Here is a 15819-nt window from a genome sequence, read left to right on the forward strand (position 1 = left end):
ATTAGCTGATTCTTATATAGAGAACAAAACCTAGCAATTCCGACAGATTTGTTAGATTTACTTCTTCAAATTATTTGCCTCATATTTCATTGAACTTGTCACAATATATTAGTATATGCGTTACAAACCATAATTTGTCTGAATTTAATCGATATGTTTTATTATGTAACGACCGTTTTCTCTTTCAGCATAGATTCATTGCGACGCCGACAGCTTGTCATTTTGCATATATAGATCTAACATAAGTTACAACTATCCCCTAATTGTTATTGCTACATGCTTGAATCCATCAGTCTTCCGTTTCTGTAAATGATTGTATTGAATAGTATTCAAATGTACCACATGAATTTCTTCAATTCGTATGTAATTGAAGCGTTACTTCAAAGGAATACAAATGCTGGATTGACGAAATTAAACTTGAAGAGTTTGCCAGGATTAGGCAATTATAAAGTTTTAAATTGTTTATTTGTTCAATTAAGGGCTTTATACAATGAAGGAAAATATGTTTGGGGAGTTTAAATAGAATCTGATTTCTCGGAGTAAAAGCTGTTGATTTTAGAGCGCCTGTTTAATATCCATATTAACATTAAAACAAAGGTACATTATATACTTGAACATATTCTAAATATATATATTTCTAATATGATGATAATTGTCACGTTTTCTTATACGAGGGTTGTTACTTAAGTTTTGATGTGTGAATGTACTCAGATCATGTGCTATTTGAGTTGTCCACAGATACTTGAAACATTAATCTTGGCCAAAAAATTAAAATTAAATCGCGCACATTTTCGTGCGACGATTTTCTATGTTTTACGACCTAGAATACATCAACAGCAATGTGCCGATTTGACAATTACTCAAAAAACATCATGTTGATTGATGCAAAGAAATACTGAGAAAAATTAATCGCCATGCAATCGTCTATAGGATCGTGACAGGCGATTAATCATGGATATTTGAATATGAACCCGAAAATAAAAAAACGACTGTCAAAACGAGCAAAAACCAACAAAAGTTGTGCGCACGAAGCACTTTAAAGCAAATGGTCGGAATAACTAGACATGTCGCCACCGTTCCATTAGAGCAACGTAGAACGGTTAGTTCTGAATAGTACACCAGAATTTGTTTGCAAGAAGTGTTCGAAAAAATAGGGGAACTAATCACAAAAAAACAATCATTCTACACAACGACAATGCGAGCTCTCACTCATTAGTTCAAAGAAAAACAGTCAAAACAGCGAATTGATGGGTCATTCGTCGTACAGTTGTTGTTTGTCATACAATGATTTTGTTCTATTCCCGGAGATAAAAGATAAATTACGAGATCAACGTTTTTCTACACCTGAAGAAGCGTTTGATGTGTTCAAATCACATGTTTTGGAGGTACCTCAATGGGAATGGAAAACATGTTAGAGCAATTGCATCGAACGCTTGCAAATGTGTATTGATTTTAATGGAGAATGTCTTGAAATACAATAAAACCATATACAATTTTAAATATTTGTTTTTACTTGCCTATCTCAAAACTTAAGTAGCAACCCCGTATAATATTCAAGCAAAAAAATCTATGGGAAATTCAGATAAAAGAATATAAGTAGGAAGTAATTTAAACACTTCATGACATCTTCACAAAGATATAATCGAAAATACATGATTAAATAAATTTCGATTAAGAATATGAACATAGAAAAATGACGAGAAAGATCATATGGAACAAAATATATCAAGGAGCTAAATGAGTGTTCTAACAGTTAAAAGTACCAATGTGGGAATTTCCAAGAAACTATAGGATCAGCATTTTATTGAATAAATATGTCAAAAAGACATATGGATACAATATACAGCAGATGTAACAACTATCAATAACCATAATGGCTTGAGAAATATGTGCAAAGAAGAGAAGAGGTGTCTCTACTGCAAGATATATGGACAAGTTAAAAAAATGGATCAATTGTTGATTAGTAACTTGAAGAGAGAACAAGCAGACTGAAAATATAGTAGAAAAAAACTGATAGCCTACAAAGTACTATCAATGGCTGCTTTTCATATGTTGATGATGATGAATTTATAATTAAGGGCATAATCGTACAATCAAATTTTCACTGTATCTACCTAATATGTTGTTTGAATCATTTTTCTTGGTGTCATAGTCAGTACGGTATTCACGACCGCATTACGCCGTATGGATGTAGTTCAAAACCTCTGTTAGTAGCTTCAATGATTATAATTTCGGTTAAGATAAGATGGAAAATAGTATAGGACATGCGGCCATAAAATTGGATTACCTATAGTGCGTGATTTATTATTTTAAATATACTGCTGATTACAAACGATATGAGAGATGAGGTATTTTGCATAACTTTTTACTATACGCAGCTATAGAAAGCTAGAAAGCAGTCCACTCTAATATTTGGTAGTCTTATTATTAGACTAGGGCCGATATTTGTTTCAAGGAGGAATTTTACAAAACAGATGTCTTGATGTCTCAATTCAAATCACAAAATCACAAAATCTCTTAGAAACTAAAATTGAAAAGACAGTGGAAGAGGTAACATTTTTAGGACATAATAATTTAGAACTAAGAAATATGTTATGTTAATAAAAGATTTCCTAGTCAATTGGAAGGGGAACTACTTATTTGCCTTCTCTTGAATTTACGTTTCACGATGGGAATCGTTGAGATAGTTTTTAGAGGATTTTATATGAGATATGATGGTCCTGATGCATAAAAAGTGCAGGACTAGAAGTTTTTTGTATTGATTCAGAAATTTAACAAATAGAATAAAATGGCTCGCTGGAAACAAACGGCTATCTGGCTGTAGTAGTCAAGTCGTATGGTATTATTCCCTGTCGTCAGCCACCAAAAAAGTCTCCTTTTGGGGTTCTGAAGAAGTTCTATCTAATAGTACAGGGAACAAGAAGATTATTCTTAGCAATAGCATTGTTTGGATTGATAATACAAATAAAGCATCAGGCTTGTTAGTCATTTAGACAGACATGATTCGGAGTTATGTCAATATCGACATAAACGGTATTGCTTAATTCACACTTTTATTGCAATACCTGAGGATTTACTGATCTAAATATAAGAGCTTTTGAAGAAGGGTAAGGGGGTGGGTTGATAGCACTAACAAATGGATGTACACTACGCAGAACACTATGGCAGAAGTAACGTTACATTTTCTAGTAGTATATATTTCTAAATATTTAGAAATGTTTTGTTGTTGTAAATAAAATTCTCTATTCCATCAAATACATTTGCCGCAACTGGAGTGGATCCAAATATTCAGAAGCAATTGCGGTCGGTTTGTTTGTTCTACTGAATCTAATTTAGTCAGCTTGAAATCGGATAGAAGGGAATTATGTCTGAACACTCCACTATGCTAAAGGAAACCCATGGGTTGACGAAGTGCTAGAGAAGTGTTTAACAAATAACACATGACTGTATCGTAAAAATGAGGGTGTGGTGTGGTGTTCTCTAACCCACTCTGTATATGACGATATTCGATAGCTACTCTAAATTTTTTTATATTTATCTCAACTATATGAAATTTTGTTGGTTTAGTAATACCGATGCAGAATAATTTATTTGTTTTTAAGGTATAAATTAATTACAAAAGTTTTTTATGCCCAATATTTTGGGTATCAGTTTAGCACAGCGTGTCGTTAATTAGTAAATGGTTACCTGTTATCGAGAACAGATTAACCGTTTCAAATGATTCACACACATCTGTGTAATAGAATGATACTGGTGATATTTGTTTTGGCAATTAGTTTAATTAGTCCGAAACTATTGAATAATTGGCGACAAAAGTCACAATGAAATCAAGCTCAATGTTCTCTATAATCGGCTTCGAATGTTTCGGAAAATTTTAATGGCCTTGGAAAAAATCATAATAATTCAAACGATAACCTAAGAGCTTTTATCTCAGTGTTAACCAATAATCATATATTTCTAGAAAAAGATATTCATACTAAAAACACTGTTTACACTACACCAATACTCCCAATGGCACTATTTAACATACCATGGCACGTTTCCATACCAAGGTATCGTCTTTATAGTCTGAAGGTAAACGAAAACCTATGAACTTGACCTACATATTTATACCAATGAACATCTTTCCACTAAAAACACTTCAAGCGAGCGAACCTCTTCGGCCGCAAATGTCACAGTGCTTTCAAGTTCAACTCTAGGACAGAATTTTTAACATCAACACAAGAGAGTGATGCTGAATAGAACTTTCAATATTTCTAATAATCGCTTTTATCAGGCCCAGCAAACCCAAACCCTTATTCAACATGTCTATGTATTTTCTGTCAAAAGTCGAGGAAGACAGGATTTCAACAATTTCAATTCCTTATTTGACACAAACATCTTTCTCCTGAATTTGAAATTTGAAATGAAATTTTACTTAGTAGTGTTGAGATTGTTAAATTTAAGAACAGTTTAAACAGGGACAAAGGGCATATTCCTTACATCTCCTTCTATAGTTTATTAGTCAATGAATTAATGGAAAAAATTTTCTCACTGGAATTGTTTTTCACTAGAGGAAATAATTGTGAGTGTTGGTATAGAGGTAGTATGAATACTGTGTTCCTTACACGTACTGAAGATAAGTAATCATTTTACGATATTTTCAGAGATATCCAACAGTGTGTAAGTTTGCGAAGAAATATTTTCAAAAGCAATACATTTCCAAAATATTCATAAGAAACCATATATGTGGCTAACAGTATAGAAATTACATACGTTTTTGGATCGAGAAACTGAATCTCAATAGGAGTAGCAATGTATGAATTCCTATTCGAATATTAACTTCCAATAAACATAAAGTGGAGTCAGAAACAGCTGAAATCCTGTAAAGGTAACCTATACTCTCTTACAAGAGCCACATCCTTCCAAATATATGTATAGAACTAGAGCTTATCCTACTTTCCATAAAATCTCACTTCATCAGTGTCTCATAAGTATTTCGACACGCTGCAATGTTTAATTAGTAAGCCAGTGAGGTGTGGTTGGTTTTTGCCGTAAAATTCCTGTACAGGCTGTTTACAATAATTCAGACTGGGAAGGTGCTTTCATAACGTTTTTCTTCCAGTTTCTAATTCTTCCCATTATTTTCTGCACTAAGGAAAAACCTAATAAAATATTGACCTCTTTCTCTCTTTTTATTCCTCAGTGATCAGTCTTGTGAAACTGGTCAATTTGCTCTGGAACTCCAATTTAAACTTTGGGTTGATGACTGAATATTTTTATAGCCGCTTGTCAATAAGAATAAATGACGTCTCAGGCTAATTTCGACGCGTCTTCCATATGTTTGCATTTCGAGTTGGAACATCCTCTAACACAATGTCATGAACAATGTGTATATGATGCTAGTAATTTGATAGTAGTCTTTAAAACTTGAGGAAAGTGAATTTTTAATATCATAATTTCATGTACCTTCCATATACATTACCAGAAAAAGACGTGTGAAGTAATAATCTTAAGTTTCTCAAATTCTCATGGTTCTAGGGATGCATACTGTGCCTTAGTGCATTTAATGCCTCACTAGAATTTATTTTGAACTTCTCATTCCGTGTTAAATATCCATGGTTATTCCAAATAGTCATCTTGTGGTGACATCTTCATATGGTGACATGTTATGGTAGAAAGTCTCCTTTTTCTGTATATCTCATGGTATATAAGTAAGTTCTTTAAGTTACGGAAAATATGTTTCCTCATGTTTATCCATTTACTTAAATATTCAATTTTTGCTTTCCCCTCAATTATCATGACTGAATGTAGCGTTGGCAATTGGTATTGTACTTCAATTAAATACTTTTATTAACAATAAAATTATACCTTGAAAAATTCTAGTTGATATTTTCCTGATAGTATTTCCTTATTAGGTTAATTATTGTTGTTGTCTTGGAAATTACTTCCATCAATATTTTCTAATTAATTATTACTCAATAATCTTTTTTTATTGTTGAAACGGAAGTGGTTTCTTCCTGATTATTAATTTATTTTAATACTGATAATACTCAACGTAGGTATCCAGCTTAATAGTTTTGGTTAACAAAACACAATGCTAGATAATGATAGAGAAAATTTATGAACTTAGAAAAAGTATGAACTATTTGATATCATTTTAAAATCAGATTCCTTACACTTTTCCTATAGTAAGGGTATAACTGAAGTAGTTATAAATTATGATAATAACACGACGTATTTATACACGGATATTTTTTTAGATGATCAGAAAGAATATTATTGCTTTTTTTTATTTGTATCGTACACCAAGAAAACTATATTAATTTGTACCTCGTTCACTTCGATTTCAAAACAAGATATGTTTTTGGAATGACTAATACAACATCAAGCAGCACTTTCTTTTCTTCTAAAAATTATTTTAAAATGACGACATCTTTATTCTGGAAAATCTATCCAATAAACAAAAGTCTCATTTTTCTTTTCCTATGTTTTTTGGAAATCGAAACGACTCCATTTCACTACTGCAGAAAAGTCTCTTAGAATTCAGTGATTTCTATTGGAGTGCATCACATTTCGATCACCTTATTAACACGATTGTATCAAAACAAATTAACTTTGGAATATGTACAAACTTTTGTTCAAACGTGTGTTTTCTGTATATTTTCAGGAGATGCTATCTTTCATCTGATGTAGTAAATGGAAAGTATCGTTTCGAGAAATGTGTGTACCAATTCGGTATATGATAATTTATTGATTGGCTCAGAGAAAGCTACATTTAGTGGAGAAATGTTTCGAGAAAGGAATTTCTAATTCTAGATCCTATAAATTGGCGTTTGTGTATATGATTATGCAGTCATAGTATATGCAGGAAAGTCCTCACAAGAAAATGATATTCTAGAAAGAATCCGATTGGAAACAAGTGCACTATTGGAGAGATAAGTTTATGACTTGAGAAAAATGTTAAATTTACAGTTATAAACCTTGATTCTGTACAATACTAGGCGACTGTCTTAAATGATTTAAAACCTCCGCCATAGTGAATTTTTACAGAATGTTTGAAATGATTGGAATCATTCATTCACTTTAAGGAATCTGAAACATAACATCTAAATTGTATATCCATCATAATTACTGAATAGTTGCTAGTGCTATTTTGTTGATTATTCTCAACCAAAGTGAAATAAACGATGGCATGATTGTCGAATATTTTATGCAATAATAATTTTTTCATCTTCCTGTGATAAAATGTATCAATTAGCACGTTGACGGCGTCCGTCGAAGGGTACTTGACAGTGGTGCTACTTTCTAAATTGCAGCCGTCGACGACCCTTCGACACCTGCTACCGCTTTTTCAATTCATTCTGTATCGGCCTAGTCAACTGGAATCAACTCTAAACTGTTTTCCCACCTTTCCATTCAGCTCTACATTATACTCTTCAGGGTATTTTATATTTTTCGCTATTCTCTAGATTCAGCTCTAAAGTTGAATTTCACAATATATTTTTTATTTATTCATACGAAATAATTATAGTATTGAAAAAATGTATTATATGAATGTAGTTCACCAAAAAGTATACGACACACAGCTGATTTCTTTCAAGGAATCTTATTTTTGCAACAGCTGCAATTTTCTCATGTAGTTTGGCTACTTTTTGCGAAACTATGCCCATGTATTTTTGGATAAGATTTATTTTATTTTTGCTATTCAGATATCCAAAACATTCTTATTTTATATTAGTGAACCGTAGTAGTTCCTAATGGCGGCCATAGTACACCATTCGACAGGCATTTTTTCATAGAAAAGAATTAAAAAAGCGGAGAGAAAGATTGTGGCATGACAAGAAATATTAGGAAACTGACACTAGAACATTTCGAAAACTATGATGAGGTTACCCACATCATATCTGAATGTTTGGGAACCTAAACTGGATCACGTTCATTGTTGTAAGGAAGTTGATCGAGTCAATCGGGTCGTAGCCATATGATATGGTAGACCTATAGTAGGTAAATGCGATTAACTGACGGGTTGTTTCATTTCTGTGTGGATTTTTGTACTTTGACAATCATATTTTTCTCTTTTCTCTTAAATGGCTGTCTACTAGTTAGTAATTCTCGCGAGCAGCGTAATTTATAACATAGGTTACTGAGGTTTACAGTTTTTATACTTTTTGGCATTTTAGAATAAAAATAGGTTATTAGTATTAGAAAGAGAGAGAGAGAGTTTTATTGAGAAAAAATTGTTACAATTTGTAGACAAACAAACATAAAAATAATTAAATGAAGAAACAAAAAAATTTGAATTTCAATATACAGAAGACAACTACAATGAATAATAAAATTATAGGTGATAGTAATAGGTAATAATTAGCATATAAGTCTAAAGCAAAATTAAACCAATATATAGTATGCTCAGAATCAAATATTATTATTAGAATAGAAGTGGAAAGTCGTGCAACGATCTTTCTGAAATTGTAGAAGCGTGTTTACGAATTAGGCAAACGGATTTAAAGATGAATATGGAAGGGAGAATCGAAGCTTTGCTGTTTAGTCCGAGTAAATGTCTAGCAACTCTCTTTTGTAGGAATATTAGCTCAAATTGAGTCGCACTACACGTACCCCAGAAGGGCATATCGGAGATGCAATCAATAAAGGCGTAATAAGACTGTTAAGGAGGTGGATAAGTTCAATTCTTCGGAAACGGATCTTAGCGCAAAACAGGAGGAATTTAATTTTTTACATAAGGCGGCAATATGTAACTCCCATTTCAAGGAATTGTCCACAACAACCCCTACAAGCTGACTTCTGTTGGTAAGGTATGACTCAAACCATACGAGAGGTGTTCCCCTTAAACCGTAGTATTGCAATTTGTTGATTAAAAAATAATAATCAACACAATCGAAAGCCTTAGAAAGATCACAAAAAGTTGTTGCAGTGGAGTGATGGCTGCTTAGGCTGGAGTACACATTATTAAGGAGGGAGAATAAAACAACATCATTTGTGTATTTGTTACTTAAAAATCCAAATTGAAAGTAGTAAGTATTTTATATTTAAACAGAAATAAAAACAGAAAAAGCCTCTTTTTGACCAATCCTACTATGATCTTAGATAACGTGGAAATGAGTGCAATTGAGCGATAATTCGAAGCTTGATTTTTATCTCCTCCTTTAAGCAGAAATATAATTATAGCCATCTTAATGCAATTGGGAAAAGTGCCATTTTCAAATGAAACGTTAACGTGCAATCGGGCAGACTTGAAAACATTTATTTTTGATGTCATTAATTGTACTGCGAAGCTCTGCTAAAACTACGGGCATAAAGAAGAAACTGTGTAAGCTAGCATCATCAGGAAGCATCATGAGATGGAGTTATAGAATTTGATCAATTTTTGCCTACATTCACGAAGTGGTCATTAAGTTTATCAAATGAAGTAGAGATTATGCTCGATGAAGAAGCCTTATTTCTTAGATCATTCACAATGGTTCATATTTCTTTAGAAACAGTACGAGAATTGGCGAGTCTCTTATTATAATAAATATCTTTGGCAGCTTTTATTGTCTTATGATAAATTTTTCTGTATAGTTTCACGTAATTTTTGAAGAATAAACTATCCGAGAATTTCTTTAGGTGATATAAAGATCATCAGTTCTTTGCAGATATACATAAAATTTCAGTGTAAAATCCGTGTGAGACAGTAAATCGTTAACAATTATTAAACATCTAGAATCTATCATACAAATAAATATCATGACAGAAATAAGTAATAAATACTGGAAGTTCCTGTCGATTATGTTTTAAATTTCGAAAATTGTGATCTAAATCTCGTTTTGGGTTAGGATCCGCCATCAAATGATAGGTGATCAACCTGAATCTGGGTTATAGTTTCCGAAAAGTACTAGTGTTACAAGTGGATTGAATGAAATTTAAATTTTCAACTAAATAGAGATTAATGGAAAGAAAAATACCCTGAAGAGTATTATGCTTAATGTCAAATGTTAAGGAAATACCTATTAAACATGTACAACATTTAAAAATTATAGTTGAAATGATAAAAATTTTACTTTATGTTGATTATCCATTGAACAGATAAATATCCAGTATCTACATACACATTTTCATTATATATTTAAATTGCTTCGAAAACAATAAAAAGCATTATTTTTAGTGGGCTTACGTCACAGCGTATGGTAATTATCGTACTTTTTGATAGCTGGCTAGGTAGATAAGAAACGCTGAAACATCAGGTGTTCATGTTGATAATACCTACGGGTAAACAGCAAGTGGAAATTTGTATTGATTATAATACGTAACCCTTTTTCATACACATCCATAAAATACAAGAAAATGTTGGGAAACAAATACTACAGTAGAATGCGTTCGATTGATTTATACAGGATAAGTCAATGAGAAAGAACCATATACTTATTAATATGTCAAACTGCCAATTCCTAAGATTGTCTCCAAATAATTCATAGGGCAGTTTGTTCAATTAAATTTTGATTCATTTGAGAAAAGGATTTTTTCAAAGCTGATGCTTTTGGTACTCATTTACTTAATAATTCGAAGCCTTTCTACCCTTGTAGGTGTAGGTGTAAGACAGGTGTTGAGTCTAGATACACTTCTCCAGAGTTTCTTCCACTTTTTTCTATCCATTACTTTCCGTCTTATTTTTCATTCCATTCCATACCTCTTTTGTCATTTTCTAAACTTCCCCTATCTTTTTTTTGCTGTTCTTGCTCCGTTTACTCTCCTAAAAATTTTATCTTCTTCCATTCTTATATCATATCCAAACCATTCCATTTCGATTTATTTGCAGACAGAATATTTCAAAAGAGGTTGTTTTTCAAATGTACTACCATGAAACTGCAAAAAAAGCTAAAAATGAAGAGCACGTTATTTGGTGTTAACAAAAGTGACTTGAACAAGAAAATAAGTGATGAAGAAGATGGGATAGACGATCCTGAATAAAGGTTTGATTGACCTATAGTTGATCATTTTTTAAATCGAAAACACTACTACATATAACACATGACTTTCTTAGAAATCAATAATTCAAAAGTAGAAAAAGACTAGGAACTTCATGAATGACTAAATCGTTAAGAAGTCAAGTATCCAGCTAAGAGTCTCAATGAAAACTTCATGTAACTAGATCTGTATGTATATAGACTTTACTTTACAGACTTTATGTTTTAGTAAAACTCATTCTAAGAACAATTCCACGTTGCAGAGATAACTTGAATAATTATGAAAAGACGGTGTGTCGATATTATCTAAGTTAGGCTTATATATGTTACCGCTTCTTAAATAGATACATCATTTATACAGGGTGTGCAGTGCAAGATTTTGGGTAGCATAGATATCATAGATATGATCTATGATATTGTTATTTGGTGGTTATGAACCTTGGGTGGTATAACACATATTGAGTAAACAGTTATTTCTTACCTCAAATTTCGGTTCTCACAAATCAGACACTCTGCATATTATTCCAATTTTGTAAAGGTCTTATACTTATTCGGTAATACCTATTTTTAGTGTTAGTTACTTAGAAACGATACAAAGTTTTAAGATATATAAAAGTTTATGATTTGAAAAATAAAGAGAGCTGAGATTACAAAAAAATTAAACTAGTTACAGCTGTTAACGTAGTCAAAAGCCATCCTGGTTAATGAATAACCGTTCTTTATAAGTTTTTGTTGACTACTTCATGACTTTAGGTTTTACTTGAGTATGTCCATATACTGATCATCTGTGGAGAATGTGAAAGAAATAGCAGATGTGCTAGATATTTCTTTTGAAACCATTTCTCTGATGAGACAACTTCTGCTTAGACATGGGTCTTTTCCAAAATCCTCACTGTAAGTCCATTGTTACAGAACTTAATGGTATTCATAGTCTTGCTTATATCCAAGTCAATCCTCACATTTCAGCTGGATGTAAATGAGTTGAAAAACAAAATCAGAGCAGCTTGACGATCTGTTACACCAGAATCTATAGTTACTGTATTCCAATTCTTTTTGTTTCATACGTACTATAAAGTAATAGGTAATATACTCATTAAATAGTATAAAAATTATACCATATTTTTTCATAATATATATTATTTAACGAAAACTTTCTGAAATTTTAGACTAAAACGAACCAAACTGAAGTAAGTAATACAATTGGGAAATGAGATAACGTCAAAAACATGATATGACAATGTAAAACTTTTTCCTATGTATTGAGCATTTCTAGTTAATTGATTCATTAGATGCGATCAACAACAAATTCAATATATTTTCACTTGTGTGACAATTATTCTTTTTAAGTATATTTGTTATTTTGGGTAACTTTTATAGATATGTATTTTTTCCCAACCTTTACAACTATTACTATTCAACTAGAAATTCTATATTGGCGAACAGAGAACTAAAATCACTTTAAATAATAGTCACATGGTATTTAGTTTTATTCATTAGGTTACCTATACTGTTAACGTGATCTAAAAAGATGCACAAAATTTCTTCCAATTGCAAAATAATCATTTTATTCCATAATTTAATATGGTCACTCATATTAGATTTAAATCGTTTGTTTTTGTTAGTTAATGTGATGTTGATTTACAAATATCAAATCTTTAAATAAGGCCAAGTTAATGTTTGACGTCCCAAAGTTTTTATTATTCATTTATTTTGTTACAAACTCGTCCCCGACATGAGCCGGCCCTGTCCGGTTATATGGAATTTTAAGATTTGGTGAAGTAATGGCCCATTGGATGTTTTTTGCAATAATTTTTATCAAACTAGGAGATGTGTTTACATTCTTTCATTTTGTTTGCTTTGTTTGTTTACTTTCAAAAATTTCTTAGAATTTCTTTTTGGGTATATAAACGAGTTTTTTAAGCGGATCTAGATCAGTTTATAATAAATAGTCATAGTGAAAGGAAAGAAATAGGAAAGTAACCGGAGAATTTAAGTAAATAATTTGGTTAAGTGTTAGTGACAAGTTAATTATTATTAATGCATCTAAATGTTCTTGATTTTTAGTCTCTTCTGTTTTAAAATTAGTTTATTTTGATAGTTTTTAAAAGCAAGATAAATTTTGACGTTTCGACTTTGTCTTTATCAAAATATGATATTGACACTGACAATTTGCTTATTTATATTGATTTAAAGATCACCTTAATCATGAATATCAAAATAGGGATAAAATCAACTTAGAACTTTCCTCCAATAAGAAAAATTTTCTTTGGTTTCCACATGTCAATTATATATAATTATTATATTAAGAAAACAAAAGACAGTGTTTATAAATTCACCCCACCGATAGTAATATTGTAGATAAATAAGAAATAGACGACTATCTCTATTATTAATCAATAATTTCAAGATATTGAATATTTAATATACAATTTAGGAAGTTACAATATGTCAATCGTCTTCTCACAATTTTTCATATCCTTACTATTGGTCACATTTTTAGTGTGGTTGACTTAAATTTTAACTTTCGAATCTCAAACTCATTTCTTCAATATCTGTTATTTTCAGATCGAATTTTCGCAACGCCACCCCAAGGAGCACCCCACAACCGTGGAGTCTGCTTTTATAAACAGGAAGAGAGGTAGGCATCCTCTGGGTGACAACACGTCTCCCCCGCCTGCCGCTACTCCACCACCTCAATTAAAAAAGTCTCGACACGACGACCCCGGATCTCAAGCGGCCGTCGGTATAGATATTATGGAAGCACCCCTGGGTGTCTCTCACAGTCAAAGTATGGATTCTGTAAACACTAATAACGGCGAGGAAGAGGTGAGTTGATGATTAAGTTTATAAAAGACCTTTATGGGTGTTTCTGTTCTAATTTCATTATAAGATTCTACGAATGTAGACATCATTAAATTACCTGTAGACGTTTATTATTAAGTGAGTTATTCATAGGGGGCTACAAGGATTATGTACCAAATTGTGCTGATATGCTAATATAATATTTAAATACTATCACCAAACGATGTGATAAGACATGTTTGGATATATTGATAATTTATTTTACGGAGGCTGCTTGAAGGCTGGCTTCTAATCAAATTACATCAACCTTCTAGTGGAAATGATTTCCAAAATATTCAATGAGAGTCGAAATTAAGGAATGTTTCATTTTGAAGGTTGTTTAACCATCTTAATAATAGCAAATAACTGATTTCCATTTTTATGGAAAATCACGTGAAATTGTGAAATTATCTTACGTATTGAATGTTTTGCAACAAAACTTTAACAATGAATGAATGTTGTCTATTGTTTCATCGATAAAATTGATATTAAAGTTTCTCTTCACTATTTTGTAAAACTCTATATAAGCAGCTGTTATTCGTATTACCAAATATTCTAAGTATTGACGCTATGTTTTATGATCAATCTATTTTGTATACACTCGTAGGAAACAACTTGTTAATGAAGGGTCTATTATTTATTATCTAGTATATTTTTCTCTATGGTATGCTATTCCCAAAAATTCTAAATATTAAATGTGCAGCTTGGAATATTTTTCAATTTTTTCCAGGTCAATATATAAAGGGAGGTACGTTTCCAAATTGGCATTTTGTATACTATATAATATATGGTTTTGACACTCTATAAACTACTTAATCCACGGACTACTCCAAGTATTCGATTTCCATTCAATTTTATCATCATTCGCCAATGTTTTCTTCGTTCTTTTGATATTAATAAAATAACTCATATTTTTGATAGTAATCAATTTAATTTCAATTAAGGATTCATTAAGATCTTTAAATTATGATTCTTTCCAAAACAGGATTGCTAGACTTTTTGGAACCGTATACTCAAAGAAATGTTATAAACTCTTTACTTTAAATAATTTCCGTAATGTTACTACCGATTTCATGCCGTTATAGTAACCTATTATTATTTTTACTCATTACTCCAAGTTGTTTCAACTGGAAAGATGTTATAATACATATTGAATGGTGTTACATGTTTTAATTTGTGTCGGTCAGCTTCAAGTGACAAAATTAGCACAAAAGAGAAATATCGTTTGATTAATGAAAAATCATAAAGCGATGGAATGAAAATTTTTAATAAAAAACAAAACGATTAAATTAAAACATTTGCATTTTTATTTATAAATACAGAAAATAACAGCCAGACAGAGTCTGTAATTTGGAATAAATTCAAAAGTTCAAATGCTAATTTATCATTATATATGTGTATGTGTGTGTTAGGAAGCAATTAGCAGCAGGTGATTAGGAATAATTGAGAATTTAAATAAACAAACGTATTCATTCTACTGGGTAAATATGAAACAATCGGTTAAAAGCAGAGTAGCGAAAGAAAAATTAAGTCGTATATAGTGCTTTCTACTAAATTCATAGACGTCATTTGAGAGGTGATTGCCCTGATAGAATTATTAATATTATTCTTATAATAAAATTTCCTCAGCACACTCTTTTGGGAGATATAAGCCCTAATAAGTGTAATTAACTTTTTTATTTATTTTCAAATCTTTTTTGGAATAACATGTTAGTCAGCTCAAACGTATTAGCTTGACTGACGACAGCCAAAAAGCTTCGTCAACCAAGGATATCGACATATCAAAATAATTCATTCGCCTTATTTGATTACTCATCAAATATCTTTGGAAAGAGAAAACAATAACAGAAGAATATCACGCATTATCGCTTGATAAGGTAGAAGCAGGAGAAATTGCAAAAAAGCGACCACATTTGAACGAAGACAAAGATTTTTTCCATTAGGACCTTCTTACACTTTGGTAGCTACGACTAAAGTTCAAGAATTGTATTTAGAAAGCGACCGACCACCTACCGTATTTACTATATCTAATCAT

General features: G+C 31.4%; 1 protein-coding gene across 1 annotated transcript in view; it reads left to right on the forward strand.

Annotated features, from left to right (window-relative positions):
• LOC130451610 (protein couch potato) overlaps positions 1-15819 on the forward strand; it is an 889684-nt gene that overhangs the window by 11579 nt on the left and 862286 nt on the right. The window contains exon 2 of the mRNA XM_056790748.1: positions 13509-13769. Coding sequence (XP_056646726.1) covers positions 13698-13769 — 72 coding nt within the window. The 5' untranslated portion in view covers positions 13509-13697. The remainder of the gene's footprint in view (positions 1-13508; positions 13770-15819) is intronic.

This window comes from Diorhabda sublineata, chromosome 1, assembly GCF_026230105.1.
Source record: "Diorhabda sublineata isolate icDioSubl1.1 chromosome 1, icDioSubl1.1, whole genome shotgun sequence".
Lineage (NCBI taxonomy): Eukaryota > Metazoa > Arthropoda > Insecta > Coleoptera > Chrysomelidae > Diorhabda > Diorhabda sublineata.